Source organism: Chrysemys picta, chromosome 6 (assembly GCF_011386835.1).
Source record: "Chrysemys picta bellii isolate R12L10 chromosome 6, ASM1138683v2, whole genome shotgun sequence".
Classification (NCBI taxonomy): domain Eukaryota; kingdom Metazoa; phylum Chordata; order Testudines; family Emydidae; genus Chrysemys; species Chrysemys picta.
The window spans coordinates 76,490,256-76,513,952 of NC_088796.1; the positions used below are offsets into that span (position 1 = coordinate 76,490,256).

Genomic DNA, 23,697 nt, shown 5'->3' on the forward strand with positions numbered 1-23,697 from the left:
CATTTGAGTAGCTTTACTCATGAGCTCCACTGAAGTTGATGGGCTTATTCACAATAACAAGCCTTATGGTCAGTAACAAGTGTTTGATAGATTGTGCCCTTAGATTGCAAAATTGTTGGGGGCAGAGACCATCTTTGAGTTATACAAGGGGAAACACACTATCAAGTTTAAACAAAAAAATGAAGCATCGTAGTAACAGCAAAGTTCAGGCTAGTACATTTTCAGGACAACTTTGCAAAGATGAAACAGTTTTAATATGTTATGACTAACTTCATCTGTCTGGATGATGGGGATGACAATAATGCCTGGAGAAGAACCCAAACTGAGTGTAGCAGCTGGAAGCCCAAACTGAGTATTGCTGGATGCTGTCATATTTGCAGTGGTCCACTCCAACCAACCACATTAGAAATCTGCTTCAAGCCAGAGCTGTTTAAACACCCAGCTCCTTGTTTTGATGATCCAATGGAGCGTGGGTGTGATGTGGAGCAGAGAAGAGGAAAAGTAGGGATGGTTGTTTGTGACTGCATAAAATATAAATACATGTAGGGTGACCAGATGTCCCGATTTTATAGGGACAGTCCCCATATTTGGAGCTTTGTCTTATATAGGCACCTATTACTCCCCCACCCCATCCTGATTTTTCACACTTTCTATCCGGTCACCCTATGTTCATGAACTAATTTGAATATAGTAGGCATAGAGGAAATTAAAATGTATAGGGAGATTTAGCACTCAACCTACTGGATTATCACCAAAAGGGTTCTCCCACAGAGTTAACATGGGCCTAGCCTCAGAGCAGCAGTTCTCAGCCCGCAGCCCACATGTGGCCCAATTAGCACACAGCCAAGGCCCAGCTCAGCTGTGTGCTAAAGGCGACGGGGACTGGGGCCTGGGCTGCCGCCGGCTCCGCAGTAGGCTCTGGGGTCCAGGCAGCTGGCTGGCACCCCACAGGCTCAGGGTCCGAGAAAGCTTTGCCACCAGCTCCGCACAGCGGGCTCCAGGCGGGGGGTATAGTGAAGGATTTTGCTCCATGTAGGAATGTAGCACTTTGTACGGCAGGCTCATGGGGCCAGAGTGCTGGCCGGCCCCGCAGGCTCCGGGCTGCCAGTGTAGTGGCATGCTCAGTACAACCTACCTAGGAAATTCTGCCAGGGAGCAATTTGTGCCACTACACCGGCGGGTCTATGATAAAGCCCACATGTCAAGGGAGGCGGTTGTGTGACCCAGGGGGCCCCCACGCAAGGCCGAGGAAAGCAGCACTCCTGCCGCACAGCGCCTCACCAAGTCCTTGGCGTGCGCCAGTAGCCGCCCCAGGTGTGGGCGCCAGTAGCCGCCCCAGGTGTGGACGCCAGTAGCCGGCCCAGCTAAGCCCGTCCCGTCCCGCCCCGCCCCCGGGGATCCGGGGCCCGGCCGGCGCGGGGTGGCGGGGGCTGAGGCTACACGCGGAGCTGAGAGGAAGCGATTCTCCCCCAGCCGCTCACAGAGCAGCGCCTCGCGCCAGCACAGCCGTTGGGCCTAGAACAGCCATCGACACCTGTCCGCGACTGGTCGCAGGGCAGGGCGGGGCGGGGCATTCCGCTGCCCCGCCCCTCCGAACACTGAGTGTCCAGAGCTCCAGAACAGCCGCTGCTCAACTCGCGCGCTCCCGGCTCCGGAGACAGGGAAGGTGGCGCGCGCGCTCTAGTCACGTGCTAAAGGGAGCGGGGCCTGTTCGTCACGTGACGGAGGGGACCAGGAGCTCGCGCCCCAGTACGGAAGGGAAGATGGCGGCGGAGAGGGAGCCCCCTCCGCTCGGGGAAGCCAGGCAGCCCGAGCTCGAGGAGCTGGAGGACGGCGAGGATTTGTTCACCAGCACTGTGTCCACGCTGGAGGTGAGAGGCGGGGCCCTGCTCCCGCGCGGCGTCCCTGTCACCCGGCCCCCGCCACCTTTTTCGTGCCCTGCGGGGCAGAGCCGCGGCCGTCGGACCCCGCGCGCCCAGTACCCAGAGAACACTGACCCGCCCGAATGTCCGGGCTCCAGCGTCCCCACACCGGCCTCCGCCGCGCTCCGGTGACTAGTGACAGGAAGCCCCGCCCCCAACCTGCCCCGGTGCGTTGGCGTCCTCTGACCCCTTCCGAGCTACCTCCCCCGCGCCGGGTAACGGTCTCCCCCTTCCCTGCTGGGGTGTGTATCCCCTGAGCGGGGCGGTCACTTCTCTGGAGCTGTCATCCCCTGCTAGAGCGCTCTCCCTCCAGTGTCCCGGGCTCCCTTTCCCAGGGAGCCTCCGCTGCGCTGCCGAGATAATCATGCTTTCACCTGAGAAATAGCTACCTGTCTCTACTTCTGCCAGATGTTCTTTCTTCCCCCATCTCTGTCTCCCTGCTGGAATAACATCTCATTCCCCTTTATAATGTTGCCTACCCCAGATCTCACTTTTTGCATCTCCCCAACCCATGGTCTGAAAACATAACCCACTTCCTTCCAAGATAAAAATCCCTCTATCTTGCCTTGCTCAAGGAATCTATGTGATCACTCATTAAAATGAGTTTGTTCCTTCCCTGTAACGCTGACATTGAGCAGCTCCTGGGAGCTCCTCACTGTCTGAAGATTCTCATTTTGATGCAGTTCAGTGTCATCTGCCTCTTTTTAGGGATGGATGGTACTTATGACTAGTTAGAGAGATGCATCCATTTGAGGGTTTTTGAAACCTACAATTACCATATTATTTTTTAGTAACTACGTTTCTTAAAACTTTGTGCAGCTATTGAAAACTCTAGACCTGTCTTGCTTTTTGTAAGCAACCCATCTCCACCCCCCCCATTAAATATAATTGAACATTTTTTTTTAAATAAGCAGTGTCTACATAGGTTAAAAAAAGTTTTATAAAGTGATAGCTTCCCTCTCCTCTGTAATTTGTCCTGATTTTTGTTTTCAGTATGCAAAACTGTAATGCACAACATGACATGTCCTGTTCATGCAGACATCTAGCTAATATGTGAAGTGTTCCTGTTTTTGTTGAAGGAAGCTTCCTGCCCCTGAACTTTACAGTAATGGGTCAGTGTGTTCAGTTCATATGTGGTCTATCTTTATCAGTGTTATCTTTCTGTAACAAAAATATAGTAAATTATGTTCTCAAACACATAATAAGGCACATAAATGTATTTTGAGGCGAATTCTCTCTTTACAAACAAAAGGCTAAATACTAAAACTTTAAATATGCAGTTTGCAGGCAATTTTTCCCCAGAAAAATAAATCTGCAAAGCATACAGTAGTAGGCCCACTTGTGTACATATATAAAGTATTCAGTTTGTTAGACCAGATTGAAAAACTAATAGGGCTGTATATATTTTAGTACTTTCAGATGAACTGCATTAAAACACAAAAAGTAACTCTCTTACTTGCCTAGAATAAAGCTACAAACTTAGAGAGAGGTGTGATGGAATTTATGGCTAATCCATCTCCATACAACAACAAACATCTTTTTGTGTTTAAAAGTCCAGTCTTAAATGGATACAGTTAACTTCAAAATCACATTTCTGTATGGAAAGCTTGGTACCTCCTATGGTACAAATAACACTACAGATTAACTGAAAAACCGACGAAAGTTCAGTTTGTTTCCATTGTGCATTGGACAGCACTCTGTGTACAGTGCGTTTGTTTCACTGTTTCTCTCTGTAGTTAATTGGAAGAAAGTGATTAATTGAAAAGAGCCTTATAAACATAAGTAGAGTAGAAGGAAAAACCCTCAATATTTTTTAAAAATCGATACTTGTTTTGGAACTGTTTATCAAAAGAATTACTAACTCATTTGAATTGACTAATTTAAAAAAACAACAAGGAGTCCGGTGGCACCTTAAAGACTAGCAGATTTATTTGGGCATAAGCTTTCGTGGGTAAAAAACCTCTAAGTGAGATTTCTTAAGGTGCCACCGGCCTCCTTGTTGTTTTTGTGGATACAGACTAACACGGCTACCCCCTGGTAATTTAAAAAAGTGTCCTTTTGAGGTTTCAGCAGAGAGTATGAAGTTACTCCTAATAACATTTTCTAGGAATTCTGATTTTTTACCTCTTATGTATGAGTAAATACTGTTCCTCTTATAACCTTCCAATCACACATACCTAATGTTCATATGTAAAATATTTTGATATGTCAGAAGAAGACAGTTCATTTACATGCAGCGGGTTTTTTGAGCGGAGGGGGTACATGTGTGAGATAATGGCTTCAGTTAGAATTTTGACAAAGTTCAGTTTTATATATAGTCTACAAAGTCCTGCCTAGTCTCAAACTAGATTGTAAACCCTTTAGGGCAGCAGCTCTGTCTCTTTTTCTGTATTCTAAGGTTCCTAACATACTTGTTTGCTGTAAAATAATAAATGGGTCACACTCTTGGCCTAACAACCTGATAACATTGCTTTACAGTAGGCTGCTGTATTAAGAGATTATGAAACTTGTGCTTTTAAATTCTGTGGCTCTAACAACTTTCATATTGTACCTGCTTTAGTAATATTTCTTAGATTCTTTAGGATGGAAGATGGTGGGTGGGAGGGCACAGTGCAGTCCAAGGATAACTCCAAGGAAGGTGAAAACATCCTCTTTCTTCATCGCTAATTGATGGGGATGGGGGAGATCCCAACTACCTGAGTGCTGACTATGGAGCCTACAGAGGTGGGGACTCCCGCTCTTGTTTTGGCTCCTAGATGTCTGTTGCACTTGAAGCTTATCTCTTCACTCCTCCTCAGGCTGATCACAGGAGAGTCTTCCCACTTTTTATTTTTTCATCCCTTCCCTTTGTTTCTGGCTGGAAGAAGAGTTAACAAGAATTTCTTTCTGCTGATTTTTTTTTTTTTTTTTTTTTTTTTGTTAAAATTTGCTTTTCCCTCTCTTAGCATAGTCTATTGTTTCCCCTCACCTTTTGCATTTTGTTGCCATTCACATATCACAAGATCATGCCCTTCATTTTCTATTTTCTGTTTGGTGGAAGTAAAACCAAGAGAGTGAATGAAAACTCTTTATCAGATATTATGCTTCAAATTTAGATTTAGAATGTTTTATAACATCTATGTATTTATTTAGTTTTACCCTGCAAAACAAACATTGTTAACTTAAATATGTTTGCTCCAGTTAATAATATAAACCTTAGACAAAGTGTAACACAAGACCATCACACTTAAAGAAAATTAAATGTAAGTAGTGTGAAAACTACTAGCTCAGGAAACTTTGCCTTACCCATATTACACCTCGTATATCTTGGTAAACAGCAATATTGACATGTAAAAATTCACTGTACAGACTTCAATCAACCTTTATTGTCCCTCTACCCACTTTCAGTTTTTCTGTGTATATCACTGTATATTGCAGTATGTAAAGCATATTAAGAACATAAGAACGGCCATACTGGGTCAGACCAAAAGTCCATCTAGCCAAGTATCCTGTCTTCTGACAGTGACCAATGCCAGGTGCCCCAGAGGGAATGAACAGAACAGGTAATCATCAAGTGATCCATCCCCTGTCACCCATTCCCAGCTTCTGGAAAACAGAGGCTAGGGACACCATCCCTGCCAATCCTGGTGATAGCCTCTTGATGGACCTATCCTCCATGAATTTATCTAGTTCTTTTTGAATCCTATTGTAGTCTTGGCCTTCACTACAGCCTCTGGCAAGGAGTTCCACTGTGCATTGTGTGAAAAAATACTTCTTTTGTTTGTTTTAAACCAGCTGCCTATTAATTTCATTTGGTGTCCTCTAGTTCTTGTGTTATGAGAAGGAATAAATAACACTTCCTTATTTACTTTCTCCACATCAGCCATGATTTTATAGACCTCTATCATATCCCCTCTAGTTGTCTTTTTTTCTAAGTTGAAAAGTCCCAGACTTATTAATCTCTCCTCATATGGCAGACGCTCCATACCTCTAATAATTGTTGTTGCCCTTTTATGCACCTTTTCCAATTCCAATATATCTCTTTTGAGATGGAGTGACCACATCTGTGCGCAGTATTCAAGATGTGGGTGTACCATGGATTTATATAGAGGCAATATGATATTTTCTGTCTTTTTATCTATCCCTTTCTTAATGATTCCCAACATTGTTTGCTTTTTTTGACTGCTGCTGCACACTGAGTGGATGTTTTCAGAGAACTATCTACAATGACTCCAAGATGTCTTTCTTGAGTGGTAATAACTAATTTAGACCCCGTCGTTTTATATGTATAGTTGGAATGATATTTTTCCAATGTGCATTACTTTGCATTTATCAACATTGAATTTTATCTGCTATTTTGTTGCCCAGTCACCCAGTTTTGAGAGATCCTTTTGTAGCTCTTTGCAGTCTGATTGGGACTTAACTATCTTGAGTAGTTTTGTATCATCTGAAAATGTTGCCACCTCACTGTTTACCCTTTTTTCCAGATCATTTATTGTGACATGTTGAAGGAATATGAGGGGTTAAAAATTTTGCATATTAACCTTATGATCTGTGTGCGTAAAACCTTGTATATTGTTAAATTACAGGCTCTAGATTCATGCTCTGTATCCAGAACGTTTGGAGGTTTTTGAGGCTTAATGAAAGGGCACTAAACACTTTAGTTATTGGGGAATGGGAGCTAAAGCACTCATATTTTAAGCATATATTTTATATGCTTGAAACTTCAAGCACCACATCACTGTTTAACTCTCTTAGCTATAAGTTTATTTGCTATAAGTATAAAATTTTAAGATGCCAAATAGAGTAGAGCAGAGATTCTCGAACTGTTTCAGAGTACTGGCTGCATCGTAATAAAAAAATGGATTGCTTATTTCCCCTCCCACTCATAGTCACAAACCATTCTTTTGACAACTGCAGCAATTGCTTGCATGGAAAAGTAATACTAGGATTTTTGTTTTGTTAAGTTTATTTATTGTAACAAGTGTTCCTTTAAAAAAAAAAAAAAAAAAAAAGATAATTGCTATCTACCTCTGCTCTGTATTTCATCTCCCCTCACATCTTTTCTTTTCCCCTCCTCCTCACTCCCTTGTAGGTGCTTCTCTGCCCCCAGGTCCCTTGGTTCTCTTCACCTCTTATTTTTATCTGTTGCCCTGTTCTTTCTCTTCCCTTGCACTTGGTTCCCTGCCCCTTATTTGTCTTATTCCCAGATATTCTTCTCTTGGTGGGTGACAGACATCTCCTGTCTCCTCTTCTACGTAGCAGGTTTCAGGAATAGACAGCTATGCTGACTTCCTTATTTCCATCTGCTTTTACAGGTCTGTAGGCTCTTCATTACAACAGAAGAACCTATAGAAGCACCTGAAAGCAAGGCAAGCCAGCAAGATAGGATCTAATAGTCCTTCATGGACCGCAGTTTGGAAACATCTGAGGCAGCGAGCTATATTTAGTTCAGTGACCTGCAGTTACCGAGCTTGCAAAGGTCCCTAGGCTGTTTAGATCTACAGATTACTAAAGAATATTTTCTGTTGCCTTCCATGCCAGCATTTGTGATTGAATAATGCCAACTGTTTTTTTTAACTAGTCTATTTTATGAATATCTGTTTGTGTGTCCTTCTACCTCATCTTTTGATTATGAAGACAAATCCATTTTTAAGCTAAAGAATCTAGGAAACATTAGACTTCAGCCCTAACATTTCAAAAACTCCTCAACTATTGAATGTTTTATTGTAACTTTACAGAAAACTAAATCTGCACGTTAAGACTAAGTGGTGCAGTTTTGATGACAATTCACACTTGTTTTAATCCGTGCTTTAATTGAAACCATGCAACCATAACTGGAGCCACTACTGATGCTTCTGTAATAAAAGTAATAAATGTGCAGATAAAATTCTTGATAGTGGAAAAATCTGCCTATATTTCCCTGAAACTGATTCACATTACAGTAGAGGAGAAATATATGCTTTCAAATGCAGATTTAGCTAATAGGTGGAGGTAAGGCCAGAGTCTTATACTTAGAAATTTGTTTTAACTGTCTCTGATGCAAAAAGAACTGACACACTACTCTTCTATCCTTCTGTTTTATATTTATTTCTTCTATCATAGGACAGATGACTGGATCCATACCTGTTGCTTTTGACTCCTTGAATGCATTTTTTCCTGTCAGGAGATGTTTCAATCTTTCCCTACATCTCATGTCTCTTTTCAGTTTTCTCCTTCCATTTTGTGTCTTTAACCTGTTTCCTCACTCTTGCTGTTTACTCAATGCATATATGTATGCCATTACTCCTGGGGGAATTCTGTGCCAAAAAATTAAAATTTCTGCATATTTTATTTGTCTAACAATATAATTATTCCAGTTTCAATTATTTTTATAATTTATTTAAAAATACCTTTCAAAAAGTATATCAACAATACAGAGAACAGCAAAAAAGATTTCCCCAGGAGTAGAGAGTTAAAGAAATCCCTACAACAACCCAGTTACAGTTGTGCGGTGCTGGAGGGAGCTGTTTGGGGCCTCCAGAGCTCAGATACCCACCCCCCTTCTCCCCCCAGACCTGAGCCCCGTGGCACCCCCCTGGCCCCGTGGCACCCCCTGGCCCCGTGGCACCAGCATCCCCCTCTCCCACCAGAGCCCAGCCACAGAGCCCCCCCAGCCCAGACACCCACACCACACCTCTCCCACCAGAGCCTCAGGGCAGATCCTGGTTCAGACACCAGCACCCCCATAGCCTTTACTCAGTCCAACTTCTTTACTGTCTCGCCAGGGGACATGGTGTGCTGTGGTCTTGCCCTTCCTCACCCTTTGCCAGAGCTGGGTCTCCCAGGCCCTCTCTCGTCCCGGGAGAATGAGGATCAAAGAGCGTGCAGTCTCCAGGCTAGCCGCGCTAGGCACTCCGATTACTGTGAGCTGGGCTCTGCAGAGTTCAGCAACACTTAGGGGCGGCCAGAAATTCTGTGGGGAAAATGGAATTCTGCAAATTCTGCATTCCACAGTGGCGCAGAATTTCTCCAGGAGTAATATGCACGTGTACATACACAACCCCCACTGAAGATATTTTTGGGCCTTAGTCTTTCCCCCATGTAATCTTGCTCCGTTTTCTGATCATCTTCAAATCTCCCCTCTCCATGACCCTGCCAGTAGTTTATGCTGCTCTGATACATCAGCTCTACTTTTCTTGGGTATTCCATCTGCTCTTCTTGATACTTACAGGAGCAAAATAAGCAAGAGATTGAACACTTTCTGGTCTCTGCTCATTCTAGACAGAATAAGGAGTGGAATAGAGCAGGAATAACTGAATATGCCGAATAATGGCTTATTAGTGAGGTTGAACAGTGTTGTGTCCCAGCTCCACTACATCCTTTCAGTATTTGTTGTTGATTCAGTGTTTTAGTCACTACTGTAGGTTCAGTTCAGAAAAGTTCAGTGACTTGGCCTTTTTACTACCTTCATAATTATCAGAAATAACACCTGTCTTTCTGAAGGCTGTACAATTCTAATTTGGGCTCATCTGTTTACAAAACTGCAATCTAATGTGTGTGAAAGCTTCAGAATAACTGTTTTAGTCTACAGACCTTTATTTAGAAGATTTAGTCCTCTGGTTAATAGGTATTTAATGTTTTCAAGCTTTTTTTTTTTTTTTTTTTTCTTACTGTTACATTACTTACATATACTCTCAACTTGAACTCTAATTAGCAGTCTTTTGTCTTGGAATTTATGTAATGTCTTTCAGACCAAAAGAACTCAAACAGCTTTACAGTTAGGTACTACAGGAAATATATAGATCCTTAACCCATCTTAAAATGCATCATCATCTGTGATGAACATGTCATCTGTCTAACAGTGTCTAATACACTGTCCAGCAGTTTATAGACCAGAAAAGGAATTCGTTATACAACTGAAATGAGGCATTTTTTTGTAAACTGAATGTAATCAAATTATTAATCCCTACTCGCTTTGTGAATAGAGCCATGGGATATTTAACCACAAGTGGCCAGTATCTCCGTTTTCTTTCTAGATACCATCTATGCAGGATTATCACTCCTGCGTTTTATGCCTCCAGCACAAGCTATGTGGGTGATTAATTTAGTTCTACTGGTTTTTGTCCTTCTGAGATGGCTGTAGGCTTGCTTGAGAACATCCCAAAAAGGCAGGCATGGCCCGGCCACTACCCCCATCCGACTCCCCTTGCTTCTCGCCCCTGACGGCCCCCCGGGACTCCTGCCCCATCCACCTCCCCTGCTCTCTGTCCACTGACCGCCCCCAACAACCCCCCTTCGCCCCTTCCAACCCCCCCTCTCCTTCCTGACTGTCTACCCTCCCTCCCCCGGGACTCCTGCCCCATCCACACCCCCGGCCCCTGACCACCCCCCGAACTCCCCTGCCCTTTATCCAACCTCCCTTACCTGCTCCCTTCCCCCTTACCGTGCTGCCTGGAGCATTGGTGGCTGGCGGCGTGGCTGCACCAGGACAGGCAGCCGCGCTGCCTGCCTGGAGCCAGCCACGCACTGCACAGCACAGAGCACCGGGTCAGGCTGGGCTCTGCAGCTGGGCTGCCCCAGGAGCTCGCAGCCCCACCACCCAGAGCATTGCGCTGGTGGCGCAGTGAGCTGAGGCTGTGGGGGAACAGCAGGGGAGGGGCCAGGGGCTAGCCACCCAGGCCAGGAGCTCAGGGGCCGGGGAGAATGGTCCCACGGGCCGGATGTGGCCTGCGGGCTGTAGTTTGCTCACCTCAGCTGTAGAGACTGAATACAAATAGTGGAGTTTAGTAACTATATAACATGTAACCATGTAGTCATCATGTTTATGTACATGTATTTTGGTAAAGGAAACCCATGATATACATTTAAAAACAAAAGCATGGAAAATGAAGTAAAAGCTGGGTAAAGTAGCAGCATTTGGTACTTTGACCCTACCAAATAATTTGATCACAACTTTTAAATCCTCCATTCCACTTTCCTACTAGACAAATCCCACCTTCAACAGCCTCACCCTTTCACCAATGCTCCTTTAGACAAGAAGAGTTACAAATCAGAGCTATTTAAACCTTGGGAAGCTGAGCACTTACACAGGAAGGACCCCTTACAGAGGAAGTTCTGCCATCAGTTCCCCTACTTTTTATGAAGGAGAAATCAAGCTCAGGATCTCTTCTGATTGCAAGAGTGGCAGCCGTGCCAGGAGAGACATGGTCTCCCATTTAGGCAAGTCCCAAGCAGTTTAAGAATAGGTCAAAACCATTACTACCTAAAATTCCACCCAGAAACCATAAGGTAGCCAGTGTTGCTCAGTCAAGCACGCTGGATGAATCACACTGCCATTTAAAGGCACTGTTTAACATGCTGGTATTTCATCTAATAGCCTGCTTAAATTTAGATAGATTTTAAGATGTAGCCCTCAGAGCACACCTCATCAGTCTTATATGGCTTGAGTTAGTCACGTTGCTCTCATCTATGCCACAATTTCCTCCAAACACCAAAAAGCAAACCATCATGAAGGGAGACAGTATTATCTGCCTCACACTGAATGTACCCTATGTATGTTCCTTCAGTTGCAGGCTAGCCAGTGAAAGATGTGAATAGCTACAATGATACAGCCCACTAGCAACAGTGTTGCATAGGACACAGATGCCAAATGAAACCAGAAAGTGAAGTGCATTGCCGAAGGACCTAATCCAGGTTGAGATACCTTATCAGGACCATCCCACGTTAAAACAAGAGAACAGAGGCTTTGAAAGATGGACATGTAGATGTGAAAAGAGGCTGGCATTGTGACAGGACTATTAATATGGTTATTGGTCACTTCCCTGTTACAGATGCCCATTAAAATTGCACCTGCCACATTATCCATGGAAAATGGGAATGTTATACATTAGGTACTGAAGCCCAAAGTTTGGGTGCTTTAAAATTAGGAATCTAAATATAAGTTGCCCGAAGTGCTAATCATACATAATCCCAGTGAATCCAAACTGGAGCATTTCCTATGCCAGGGAAATCCCCTGGCGGGCCGGGCCGGTTTGTTTACCTGGAGCGTCCGCAGGTTTGGCTGATTGCAGCTCCCACTGGCTGCGGTTCACTGTTCTAGGCCAATGGGGGCTGCGGGAAGCGGCATGGGCCAAGGGATAGGCTGGATGTTCTCAAGGGGGGCCTTTTTGGCCCTCCATACAATTTCTGATACGGCTCTCAAGCCAAAAAGTTTGCCCGCCCCTGCTCTACAGCAATCTTGCTCTGATTTTTACAGATCCGAGTTTGCTTTTGAGTAATGGGAGTTCAAACTTTCTCCCCACTTACTTCAGTCTGTCCCTTAAGTTGTCAAATCAATTAACTGTTTCTGGTTCTTTGGCATTTGCCTTCATTTTATGCCTGTTTTAAAGTTAATTTTTTCCCCTTTGTTACATTCCTCTGAGTTGCTTACTCTCCAAGAGTAAAAATTCTGATTAGTGTCCTTTAAGAAGAGACAACTATTTGTTTGTTCTGTTTCTCTGACTATACCTTGCAGGATTGTCACCAACCTACCTAACCATCTCTGATTTCGGGGGTTAAAGTCTGTTATGCTGTGGGTACTCTGTTTCTTCACTGCGATGAAAGTAGTGCTTCTCTACATCTCTGATTCTCAACCAGGAGTACATGTACCCCTGGGGGTACGCAGAGGTCTTCCAGGAGGCACATCAACTCATCTAGATATTTACCTAGTTTTACAACAGGCTACATAAAAAGCAGTAGTGAAGTCAGTATAAACTAAAATTTCATACAGACAATGACTTGTTTATATTGCTCTATATACTATACACTGAAATTTAAGCAAAGTATTTACATTCCAATCATTTATTTTATAATATATGGTAAAAATGAGAAAGTAAGCAATCTTTCAGTAATAGTGTGCTGTGACACTTTTGTATTTTTATGTCTGATTTTGTAAGCAAGAAGTTTTTAAGTGAGGTGAAACTTGGGAGTACACAAGACAAATCAGTCTCCTGAAAGGGGTACATTAGCCTGAAGAGGTTGAGAGCCACTGCTCTACATTATTCCAGAGTTTGCCCTGGCCCCTTGAGAACCTTATAATTGGGAGGATTTCTACTCCCACCCTAAACTCCATCTTCTGTGCTGTGCTGCCTGGAGACTCAGCACAGAACCCCAACCTATGTGGGTTTTTCCTATATTCTTGGAGGTTAGGGGAGCTCTTGCTTCATGCTTATAAGGAACTGGCTAGAATGTGTTTTGGCAGATGGGGCGGAGAAGGGTGTCTTTGAGGAACTCAAAGTTGAAATATACCCAACAGAGCAGTGTTCCTGAACTAGTTTAAGATTTGGCCCTCCAAGCCAAAGATAAGAGCTAGGGAATTTCCCGCATGACTTGTATTGGAGGCATGAGACCCGGTTGAGAATCCTTAATATCACTTAAAATGGGCAAGACTGTCTGCTTTGCTGCAAGGCTTTATTGTCCAAAGTCTTGGCTACTAGCATAAAGTCTTGCTATTTTGAGTCACATCCTGACATCAAATTATTTTTTCTTTATCAAAGAGCGTTGTGCCATAGATTCAGTATATGACTGTTTTTGTAGTAAAGGCACTGCATGCTCTAAAGGATGTTTGTCCTAACTTTTACTTAAAAAAAACCCTCATAAATACCATGGGATTCCCTTGCAGCAAACTAAAAAATCGAGGTAGCTTTAGTTTAATTTGAAATGATGGACACATTTTATTGAGTTAAATGAGCATGCATATTAGTTACAATCAATATAGCATTTCTTGTTTGAATGTTATTTTAGCTGAAATGTCAAGCAAATCAGAATTGTGATGATTCAGAGTGATGTCAGCTATGAAGCTGCATGATTACCTAAACACCCTTTGAAATGAGTGGGGACAATTTACACCATGCTTAAAGTCTGTTACTCAGGCTTTTTAAAACAAAGACTTGGATACTAGAGTACAGTTCTTCAGCAAAAGGTGAATTTTGTAGCTGTGGAAGAACTGGGGCCTGGTTACAGCACTGAAGCTGGATTTCTTTCTTGTTTGTCCCAGCTAACCTCTGAACGCTAATCCTATGAATTGTTTGATACTTTAGTATATGCCTCAGAATGAAAAATAAGTTAGATAGGTAACAGCAGATTTAAAATGCTGCTTGTCTCTGTGAGGCCGGCTTAACCTCCATGACAACACGATTTGACACTTAACAGTTTGCAGAATAAAAATCCGAATGGAATTAACTCATTCCTTTACTATTTGTAAAAACTGATTTGTGGACATATTTGTACATCTTGGACAGCTGTTCAGAAGGGTTAAATTGCAGTTTGTTTTGAATATAAATTTACAAAAAGGAACTGAGTGCAGCAATCTGAGAAACCAGACTCAAACATTTCAATGTTGAAGATGGTAGATAAACTTATTCTGGATTTGTCTACAGCAGCTCTTTGTTCTATCTTATTAACTATATAAAACATATTTATTAACTTATGGAAATGCATATCAAGAAGAGGAAAAGGTGAATTTTTTAATGTCCATAAAGAATAAGTGAAAAGAGTTGGTGACTAATTCATTTCCTTTGGTCATTGTTATCCTACTAGGAGTAGGAAATGGAAATAGCTGACACGGTTTCCTTTCCATGTTGTTGTTGCTTTCTCTGCTTGTGTTAAAAGACTATTGTGGCAATGCATAAAAATGATTATAACAGATTACAGTACCAGTTCTTTACCTCCTAACTGTTTGTTCCTTTTAACAGTCAAGCCCATCGTCTCCGGAACCAGCCAGTCTTCCTACAGAAGACATCAGCACAAACTCTAATGGTCCAAAGACTGCAGAAATCATACTAGATGATGACAGGGAAGACCTTTTTGCTGGTAATTTTCTCTTCTTTTCTCTTAAAGTATATAGTTCACATGGACATTTACACTTTTGAGTTTGGGGTATACTGTAATGGAAACTTTATTCCTTTTTCTTTCAAAAAGCTGCAGTTTTGTTCGATGTATAGTTGTGAGGAAACATGAAGTAGTTAAATTTGTAATGTTGAACTTGAATTTAAAATGCATATGCCTTAATATGATAAAATGGACTTGTGGCTCTCTAAAACAATGATTCTCTCCCACTCCCCCTCAGCAAATGCTTTTTGAAGAAAAACTTTTAACAGTTGGTCTACCTTTTTGATATTTGGATTCTCTTCTTTGGCCACTGTTGTCAGTCGTTTTGGTTACTCATCTACATTATTGAAATGCTGTGTGAACTCCTGGGGATACTGCTTTTTTAAGATTATTGATAACTGCAGTAAAAATCTCAATTTAGTTAAATTGTTTGGACTATGTCCTATTTAGTGCATTGCGATTACCTGATGACATTTTAATGTAAAAATTTTATGTTGCTAAATATTGTACTCAGGCTCAAACTAAGCCTTCCTAATTAATTGTTTTAATGGTTGAATCATAGATTTAGCTCGTATATAACACACAATGTTGTCTACACATAAAACTAACAATGGGTTGGAAACACTTTCTTCCCACATTTATCACCTAATTAATCATCTACTGTTGAACGAGTAAAATTGTCTCAAGTAACTATCAAATGGAAATGGCAACTTGATACTGTAGTGAAATTTGTGATAGCTACCATGGACATCTTTCCTTAGTACCTATACTGAAATTAGAATATTTTCACAAGGTTTATAATATGGAGATATATTTCATATAATAAAGCAGATTTCCGAGGTTTCAAGTGAAATAGGAGTTTTCACATGGGATCAGAACAAAGATATTCTCCATCCATCATTCACAATATGTCACATGCTCCACAGCATCATACTCTGCACCAGAAGTGCATACCTAACTGTAATTATAATAGTCTACAAACTATGATAAACTTCATTTATCTTGTCAAATATCCATTGTCTATCCTCCAAAAATCAAATCAAATATACATTGTTCAGTGATCAGCATGCATTCACCAATCAAGACAATTACATGTTTGTTTGGCCATCTATACGTACAGCGGGCTGTATATCTTCAAATAAATACACTAACCTGCTCCTCCAGTTCAGTGCCATTTTTCTCATAGTCCTAGCTTAGACTGTATGTTTTGGTGTGGAATGTGATGCTCTGGATATCATGAAGTGTATGTTAGATGGAGTATAGCAATGTGCAGAAGTAAATTGGATATAGATAAAATAGTTATTGCCTTATTGCTTGTTTCTTTGCCTTTTTGTATTGTGGTTCTCTTCTTTGTATAAAGAGCCCTTGTCCTCCTTGAAACTTTTTTATAGGCTGGAAAATTGGGTGCTTAAACCTGGATTTAGGAGCTAAACCTTAAGTACCCAGACTCAAAAATGATGGCCTAAAAGCAAATTTAATTGCATCTCCTACTGTTAGCTGGAGTAGCAGACATGTAGCCACTTAACTACAGCTGCAGAAATGTAGCATTGGGCTGCCTGTAATAGATAGCATTAGGAATCCTGTCCTAACAATCCACAGATGATGCACGATTTGATGAAGCTTGTCACAATGCGCTTTCATTAGTGCTGATAGAGTGTCAATATATATTCAGATCTTTGGCTTATAACCACTGGATTTCTCACTTCCTGATGCTGAAAGCAGGGTGGAATCTCTCTTCCCTCTCTTGGATACTGGTTCTGCTTTACTGCATATCGATAGGGGGGTTGGTGATTGGATCCTGTTAGCAATTTAAATCACTGACTCTAATCAGTAAGCAGAAAACCTTGATTGAAACTGGCAATTTTAATTGTTTTGCATTTATACTTTTCAATTATTTTCCTAAAAAATGATTCTCATTGGTTGGTGATCATTAAAACATGTTGATTTACAACTAAATGTAACTTTCACACTAAACAGCTATACACACATGTAGCAGTTAAATAGCTTACTTTACATTTGTTCAGACTCTTAGTTTTTACATTTTTGCTGTGGTAGAAAATTGTGAATGATGGAGTTCTTATTTGCTAGATTAACTTGCTATTTGTGTCAAGCTCTGTTGGGATGAAAATTCAGTTTAAAATGCACAAAACCAGTATTTAATTTTTTTTCATTAAATAAAACTACTTTAAATGTGCCAGATAAATAAGGAAAAAAGTTTATCAAAACATGTTTTGAATTTAAAACTTATTTATTAAACAAAGGAAGTATCTGTAGGTAGTGAATTGAATCAATTTGTTTCTTGTTATCACATCTTTCAAGATTTTACAATGATTAAATCTCATCCTCTTACACCAAGTTTTTATTCTTAGGGTGGAGGAGGAAAAAAAGCTTTCTTGCTTTCTCAACACCCAACTGGTTTCTTAACTTTAAACGAACTACTCATTGAACTGAACTAGTTGAAGAAAATGAAATGGAAAATATATTCTCTCTGCACCTGCAGAAGAGGCTATTACTGTCAAAAGCTGGCTTAGCACTTCAGCAAACTTTGGCTCCAGGTGCTTCGCCAGTGACTCAAACCACTGAACTGGTGAAACTTGGCAGCAAACACCCACTGCTTAGTATTAATTTTAATTATTTTAACAGGTTGACAATTTCAAATAACCTTTTTTTTTAAAAGAACACCTGTATTTAATTTAAATAAAAATCAGTTTTCTTTATTTAAAAAAAAGTTGATTATTATCCACATTGTGGAGTTCTGTTATTGGCACTTTATTTCTGAGATCCAGGTAGAATAAGTGGATTATCAGTTGTTTGTGGATCGCAAGAGCCACAGGGGAAGCTCTGATGAGCAGCATATAACTCAGGTTGATAGTGTCTCATTCTTGCTTTTGTTAACATAAAGTGCCTGATCACAAGGTGGCATGGCTATTAAATTACATCAGCAGTGTCTCAGTATGATTTTTAGAAGTTGAATATTCTGTGTTTCTTCTTGAACGAACAAAGAGTCATTTTAACGAAAGAGGCAGTTACCTTATGAAGCCAGAAGGAAGTCTCATTTATCAGAGGCTTACAAATACCTTCATGAGAATTATGTATCCCATTTGAAACAATCTTACTGGGGCTGTTTCTAGGCCATCATTTCTGTAATAAGGATAATAGTGCTCTTATTTCTGTTTTAAAAAGAACTATAACTGTAAACATTTCTGAATGTTTATCTTTGTGTATGTTTCTGTTCTTGGTCCTGGTGTAGAAGTGGCTATCTCAAAGAAAACTAGCAAATCTATAAAAACAACAAGGAGTCTGGTGGCACCTTAAAGACTAACAGATTTATTTGGGCATAAGCTTTCGTGAGTTAAAACCTCACTTCTTCGGATGCAACTCCGAAGAAGTGAGGTTTTAACTCACGAAAGCTTATGCCCAAATAAATCTGTTAGTCTTTAAGGTGCCACCAGACTCCTTGTTGTTTTTGTAGATACAGACTAACACGGCTACCCCCTGATACTTAGCAAATCTATGTCATCATCCTAGTTAGATTTCAAATACTGTAAGCCCAATAGTATTTTAGATGCAGTCTGTTTAGCAAGTGTAATTTTTTTCAACCCTTCTTTAAATGCAGTGTCACACTGATGCCAATGCTTTATTCAGCTGGTTACCGTTACTAACACTTGTGTACCTCAGGTAACATTTTTCAAAAGCTACCAAGTCCCATTTTGAAAAAAGACTTATGCACTAGGAGCCCAAGTCTCACTGGCTTTCAATACACCTAGTGCATGAGTCTTTTTTGAAAATGGGACTGGTAACTTGGGTGCTTGTGGAAATGATCCCCTCCTGTTTTAAGATTTTCCTGACTATGGAGTGCAAATCTGTTCAATGTTTATTAGAAAATCATTTTTGTAAGTATAGAGTAACTACTTAAGATGAGTTTCACTGTACTTCAAAAAAAATCATGTATAGTAGCTTTATTTGGCTCAATACTCTTAACATTAAAATATAAGATCTTTTGCACAATAAAAATGTATACTGTATAATGTACTTACTGTAGGCTGACACATACAGTAGAAAACTTGTGACTAAAGCACCTTAGACTATATTAAAGCAAAATTAAAATAATTTGCATTTTGCTGCTTATGCTGTTAAGCATTTTTCTTAGCTAGAACAATACTAGTCCATTTTACTTTCACATTCACGAGCATACACAACAGAAGAAAGTTACTTTTATATAAAAATCATTTCTCTGAGGTTTTAAAAATCAGTGTAAACATTTCTAGTGGTCTTAGATTTTGTAAAATATTTTAAACATTTAAATTTGGATTAAATTGGTGAATTTCCTCCTTATGTGACTAAAATAACATGGCCCAAAGACTGGCTTAACATATGCTTTACGTTCGGGTCTGAAGTTTGCCAAACACATTTTCTGGTGAAACAGACAAGAAAAGAATTTTTCCAGTGGAAATATATCAAACAAAAATGTCATTTAAGTGATTTCTTAAGAACTGAAAGCAGAAGCATCTAGGAATCAAAAGCAGAAATGTCCACGTTCATCTGAATTGCTATGACAATTTCTCAAGTATGTGGATCTCGGCACATGTATCACTTTATAGGTGATAACCGGCACTTTGTATTACACTCGAGGGGGAGAAAATAGCTAACCAGTATGGATCTGAGGTTCTTAAACTAATTCAGTATAGCTAGCGTGGAGACACAACCAGCCATTTGTTCTGAAACTAGTTCTGTCCGACTGATAACGTGTGGTATGGTTAGGTTCTCTATTGTAGTCAGAATCGGTGGTTCTGCTTGTGTTAGTTTCTCATGTTTTATAGATTTTTCACTTCCAGTTGTATAGTCTTAACTGGACTACCTTTATTTCCTGGTTTTGTACCAAGGCTTCTTGAAGTTTGAAAGTATGGTGGCTGAGCACATAAGGTTAGCAAATTGACAGATAAATTACAGCGCCAAATACTGACAAATGTGTAGTAGATAATGGCACCAGAGGAAGAGCTCCAGTGGAATAGAAAATGATAAAACTGTACATTTTGCACTGAAAAATGGGTGAACGGTCAATCTTAACTTTTCTCATTTATCTGTGTGAAAGGGCACTAACTGCCAAAAGCAAAATGGAGACTTCTGCTAGGTCTCTGTGAGAGAGCCTAGCCACTTATACCCTGATTACGTGGGACAGATGTAACTGATTGGATGTAGTTGGACAATAAGGGTATGTCTACACTGCAACTAGACTCCTGCAGCTGGCCCATGCCAGTTGACTCAGGCTCACGGGGCTTGGGCGGCGGGGCTGTTCAATTGCAGTGTAGATGTTTAGGTTAGGCTACAGCCTGAACTCTGGGATCCTCCTACCTTACAGGGTCCTAGAGCCTGGGCTCCGGCCCGAACCCAGATGTGTACGCCACACAGTTAAACAGCCCCACAATCTGAGCCCCGCAAGCCTCAGTCAGCTGGCATGGGCCAGCCATGGGTGTCTAATTGCAGCGTAGACATACCCATAAGTATTAGAAGTGAACTGCAAAGCAAAAAGCGGTGCCTTTTACTGCCCTTTGAGAAATAAAGCAGTCTAAATACATACAGTAGTAACAGGTTGCCACTTTCTTTTTGCTGGATATCCTTAGTAAGCTCTTAGGAGGACTTTAATGGTGATTTCCCACACTTATCTAAAACCTAAGCTACAGCTTTCCCCAAGTGAGGTGGGACCATGCTTATTCTCAGACTACATTTCTTTAGTTTGTTACTGTGAGAATCAGTATCCCCTCTACATATCTGAGAGCATGCAGGGCTGCAGCTTTGACATCACCATTTGGGTACTTCGAAGACAGCTAGCCAAATAAATGAATCTTATATTTCTGACTTTTTTTTTTTTCAAAAAAAGCTTTTTTGAGGGGGTGGGACCTTCTAGGCAGTCACTATACATTACAAAATAGCAGTAAAGGGCATAAACTTTTTTACTTTTCAATTCACTTTTTGAAAATCACTGTGGAACTCTAGAGTCTGGAAATGCCCACACTAACAGCACTGGCTGATGTTTAGCGCAAACTGTTTGTGTGTTGTTCTTATGTAGCTCCCATAATTTAAGCAGTTCCTCAGATACTGTGGTTCAGTATGTAAGTAATGTTTGCCAGTGAGAATCTTTCCTCCTGTTAGAGGGCGTCCTGACTTGAGTGCTTCTAAGTGTCAAAATATGCCCAAATATCTTCATGATCTTCATGGTCCCTGGAGGTAAAATGGGGATGAGAGAGTGGCAAGAAATTACATATGGAAGAATTGATCATTTTGCTACATGAATCAAGAGGTTATGCATGAAGTAACAGGGGCTATAGAAACAGCGAATGTAATGTTTCCATTTGATATGAAAAAATTAAACAATTGCATCTTGAATAGTACAATGAAGGCATATGAGTTTATATACTAAATATAAATGCTAAATATACTTAGAATCTGGGTCCTTAATTACATTAAAAAAGGTGTGCAGTTATGTATGCAACACGTATAACTTTAAAGATTGTTAACCTCACAAAAGCAAGGCAGTTCAGTTTCCAGCTGAAAATATAAACTGTTGCTGCAGCCTTGAGCTGATGTGCTATTTGTAAAAATCAATAGACTTAGTGAACTGAGTTCTTTTCCGTTAGGTTGGTATAATTCAGAGTAACTCCAAAGTCAGTCATGTCCAAGTTGCATTGGTATATGAATACAATTTGCCATGGGAAGTCCAGATTATAACCGTTTTCTTGTTTATGTAATTCTAAAGTAATCAAAATAAAATTATATGAAAGCTGCTAAATGTTTACTAAACATTATCTACTATCAAAAAGCTATTGTTAAATAAGTTTTTAAAGTGCATATCTTGTTAAGTAATAATTTGAGTAAAAATATCATTGAGTTATTTCAGAATATACAAAGCTCTGTTCTGGTTGAGATAAAGATTTATATAGACTGTGCCCAAATTCAGGTACTGGGGGAAGGAACGATAAACTTATAATTGACAAATATGTAGTATCTAGGCATTGGGAGTCATTTCTCTGGACTCCAGAGAGTACTTGAATTATGTCTTGAAATGTAATGGTTTGTATATATTATGCATTTTAATCCTATTTAGTGTAAGTATGAATATTTTTACTATTCATATAAATGCCTAATCTTTTTGAATTCTGCTAATCTCTTGCCTGGATATCTTACAGTAGTGAGTGTCTGAGGTGGTTTATGCATTGTGTTAAAACCGATAAAGGTAATTTAAATTTTGTGCATTCTTTAGCTTCATTGGTTGTCCTCATTCTTAAAACAGGAATTATCTGTATAGGCTATGAAGATGCTCAGTTATCAATTCAAAGCCTGCTTAATGGACAATTTAGCTTCTGGATTGTTGACCATATTGAACTTCATGAATTTATATAAATACTGCATATGTGCAGCAGATCTGTATGCTTAAAAATTTGTAGGAAATCTTCACTACCCTGCATGCAAGCTCTCCTAATTTAAGAGAATGACTATTGCCACTCTCACAATCTTAGAAACACACCCCTTTCTCTCTCCCTCACCTCCCCAAAAAAATACCCCCCTAAAGACTTCCACTGAAGGCTTCATCATCTGCTACAATATCTAAATACTTATTGGGATTTGAGTAGTGAATTCTAAAACTAACCACTTCACGCACTGTTTTTATTCTTACCAAAGTCAGTTCTTCCTTGTGCCCCCAAATATCCCTTGATTTAATTGCTCTGTTCTGAACAGAGACCTTGCTGGCAAAGTTCACTTCAAAGTAAATTTTTACAGATAAATTTTACAACAAAACCCCTGAAATTGGAGGAAGGCTGTAATGTAAACTATAACTAACAGTACAATGGAAACCCATATAAGCATTCTCCATTAAACTATTAGTGCAATGTTTGCAATAATTCTCAATTTGAAGAATGAAGAGATATACAATAAGATGTACAATCCATTCCTATGAATGACAATAAACTTATAGGTAGTGTGCTAGTGAAATATTTTATATCATGCATGTATGTTATGGGCATCTTGTGTAATATTTTGTACTAATTCATAAAATCTTTACCTAGAAGCTACAGAAGAGGTTTCTCTGGACAGTCCAGAAAGGGAACCAATACTGTCTCCAGATCCTACTCCTGCAATCACTCCTGTAACGCCCACTACACTAGTAACTCCCAGAATGGAATCAAAAAGTATAACAGCCCCTGTGATTTTTGATAGATCCAGGGAAGAGGTAACTGAATAATTTAGTATTTTAACACTTTGTTGCAAATACTATTGCTATGATATGTATAGATTTAAGTTATGGTATTTCATTTTTAAAACAGCATGAAAAATTGCAACTGAAGGTATTAACTATGTAGACTCTGAATCACAAGAACATTCATTGCCATGGGGGGGGGGGTGAAATTTATGCAAATATCTATTGCGTGTTTACTTTCTGCAAGATGTCCTTCTTAGAAAAGATCTTATGAATATTCATTTAGGGGATTCTGTTCACAACTCCCTGTATATTGAGATCAAGATTCAATCTATAGTCCATAACAATTATTTTCCTTGCTCCCATATGAACATCTAATACACTGATAATATAAAAGTTGCAAAATAAAAACATTACTTGAAATAGTCGTGGGCAAATACTGAAGAGATGCTGAGTACTTGAACTCCCACTGGCATGTTGTAGATCTAACTTTAGGCACTGCTTTAAAAATCACAAGTGGCATATGTATCAAGAAATGTTGCTACATGGCTGACGATCACCTGGATGATAAGAACTTTGGTGGTGCAATAAGATCACCAGTGATGGACAAACTGAATAAACTGCCGGACCACCTTAAGGATCTAATCGTAGGAGGCCATCAATATTACTTTGTTCAAGAGCAAAAATCTGGTGCTGACCAAATCAGCTCCCATTCATAGCAATGGGAGTTGCAGGCACTCAGCGCATGGGAGT

The 23,697-nt window shown here is 40.3% G+C and overlaps 1 protein-coding gene across 2 annotated transcripts in view; it reads left to right on the plus strand.

Annotated features, from left to right (window-relative positions):
• Positions 1 to 1,439: 1,439 nt before the first annotated feature.
• The window catches only part of SNX2 (sorting nexin 2), a 58,008-nt gene continuing 35,750 nt past the window's right edge, over positions 1,440 to 23,697 (plus strand). The window contains exons 1-3 of one of the 2 annotated variants that reach the window (XM_005305150.5): positions 1,440 to 1,871; positions 14,615 to 14,732; positions 22,814 to 22,977. In XM_005305150.5, coding sequence (XP_005305207.1) covers positions 1,764 to 1,871; positions 14,615 to 14,732; positions 22,814 to 22,977 — 390 coding nt within the window. In that variant the 5' untranslated portion in view covers positions 1,440 to 1,763. The remainder of the gene's footprint in view (positions 1,872 to 14,614; positions 14,733 to 22,813; positions 22,978 to 23,697) is intronic. The other variant, XM_065599277.1, reaches the window with a different exon arrangement.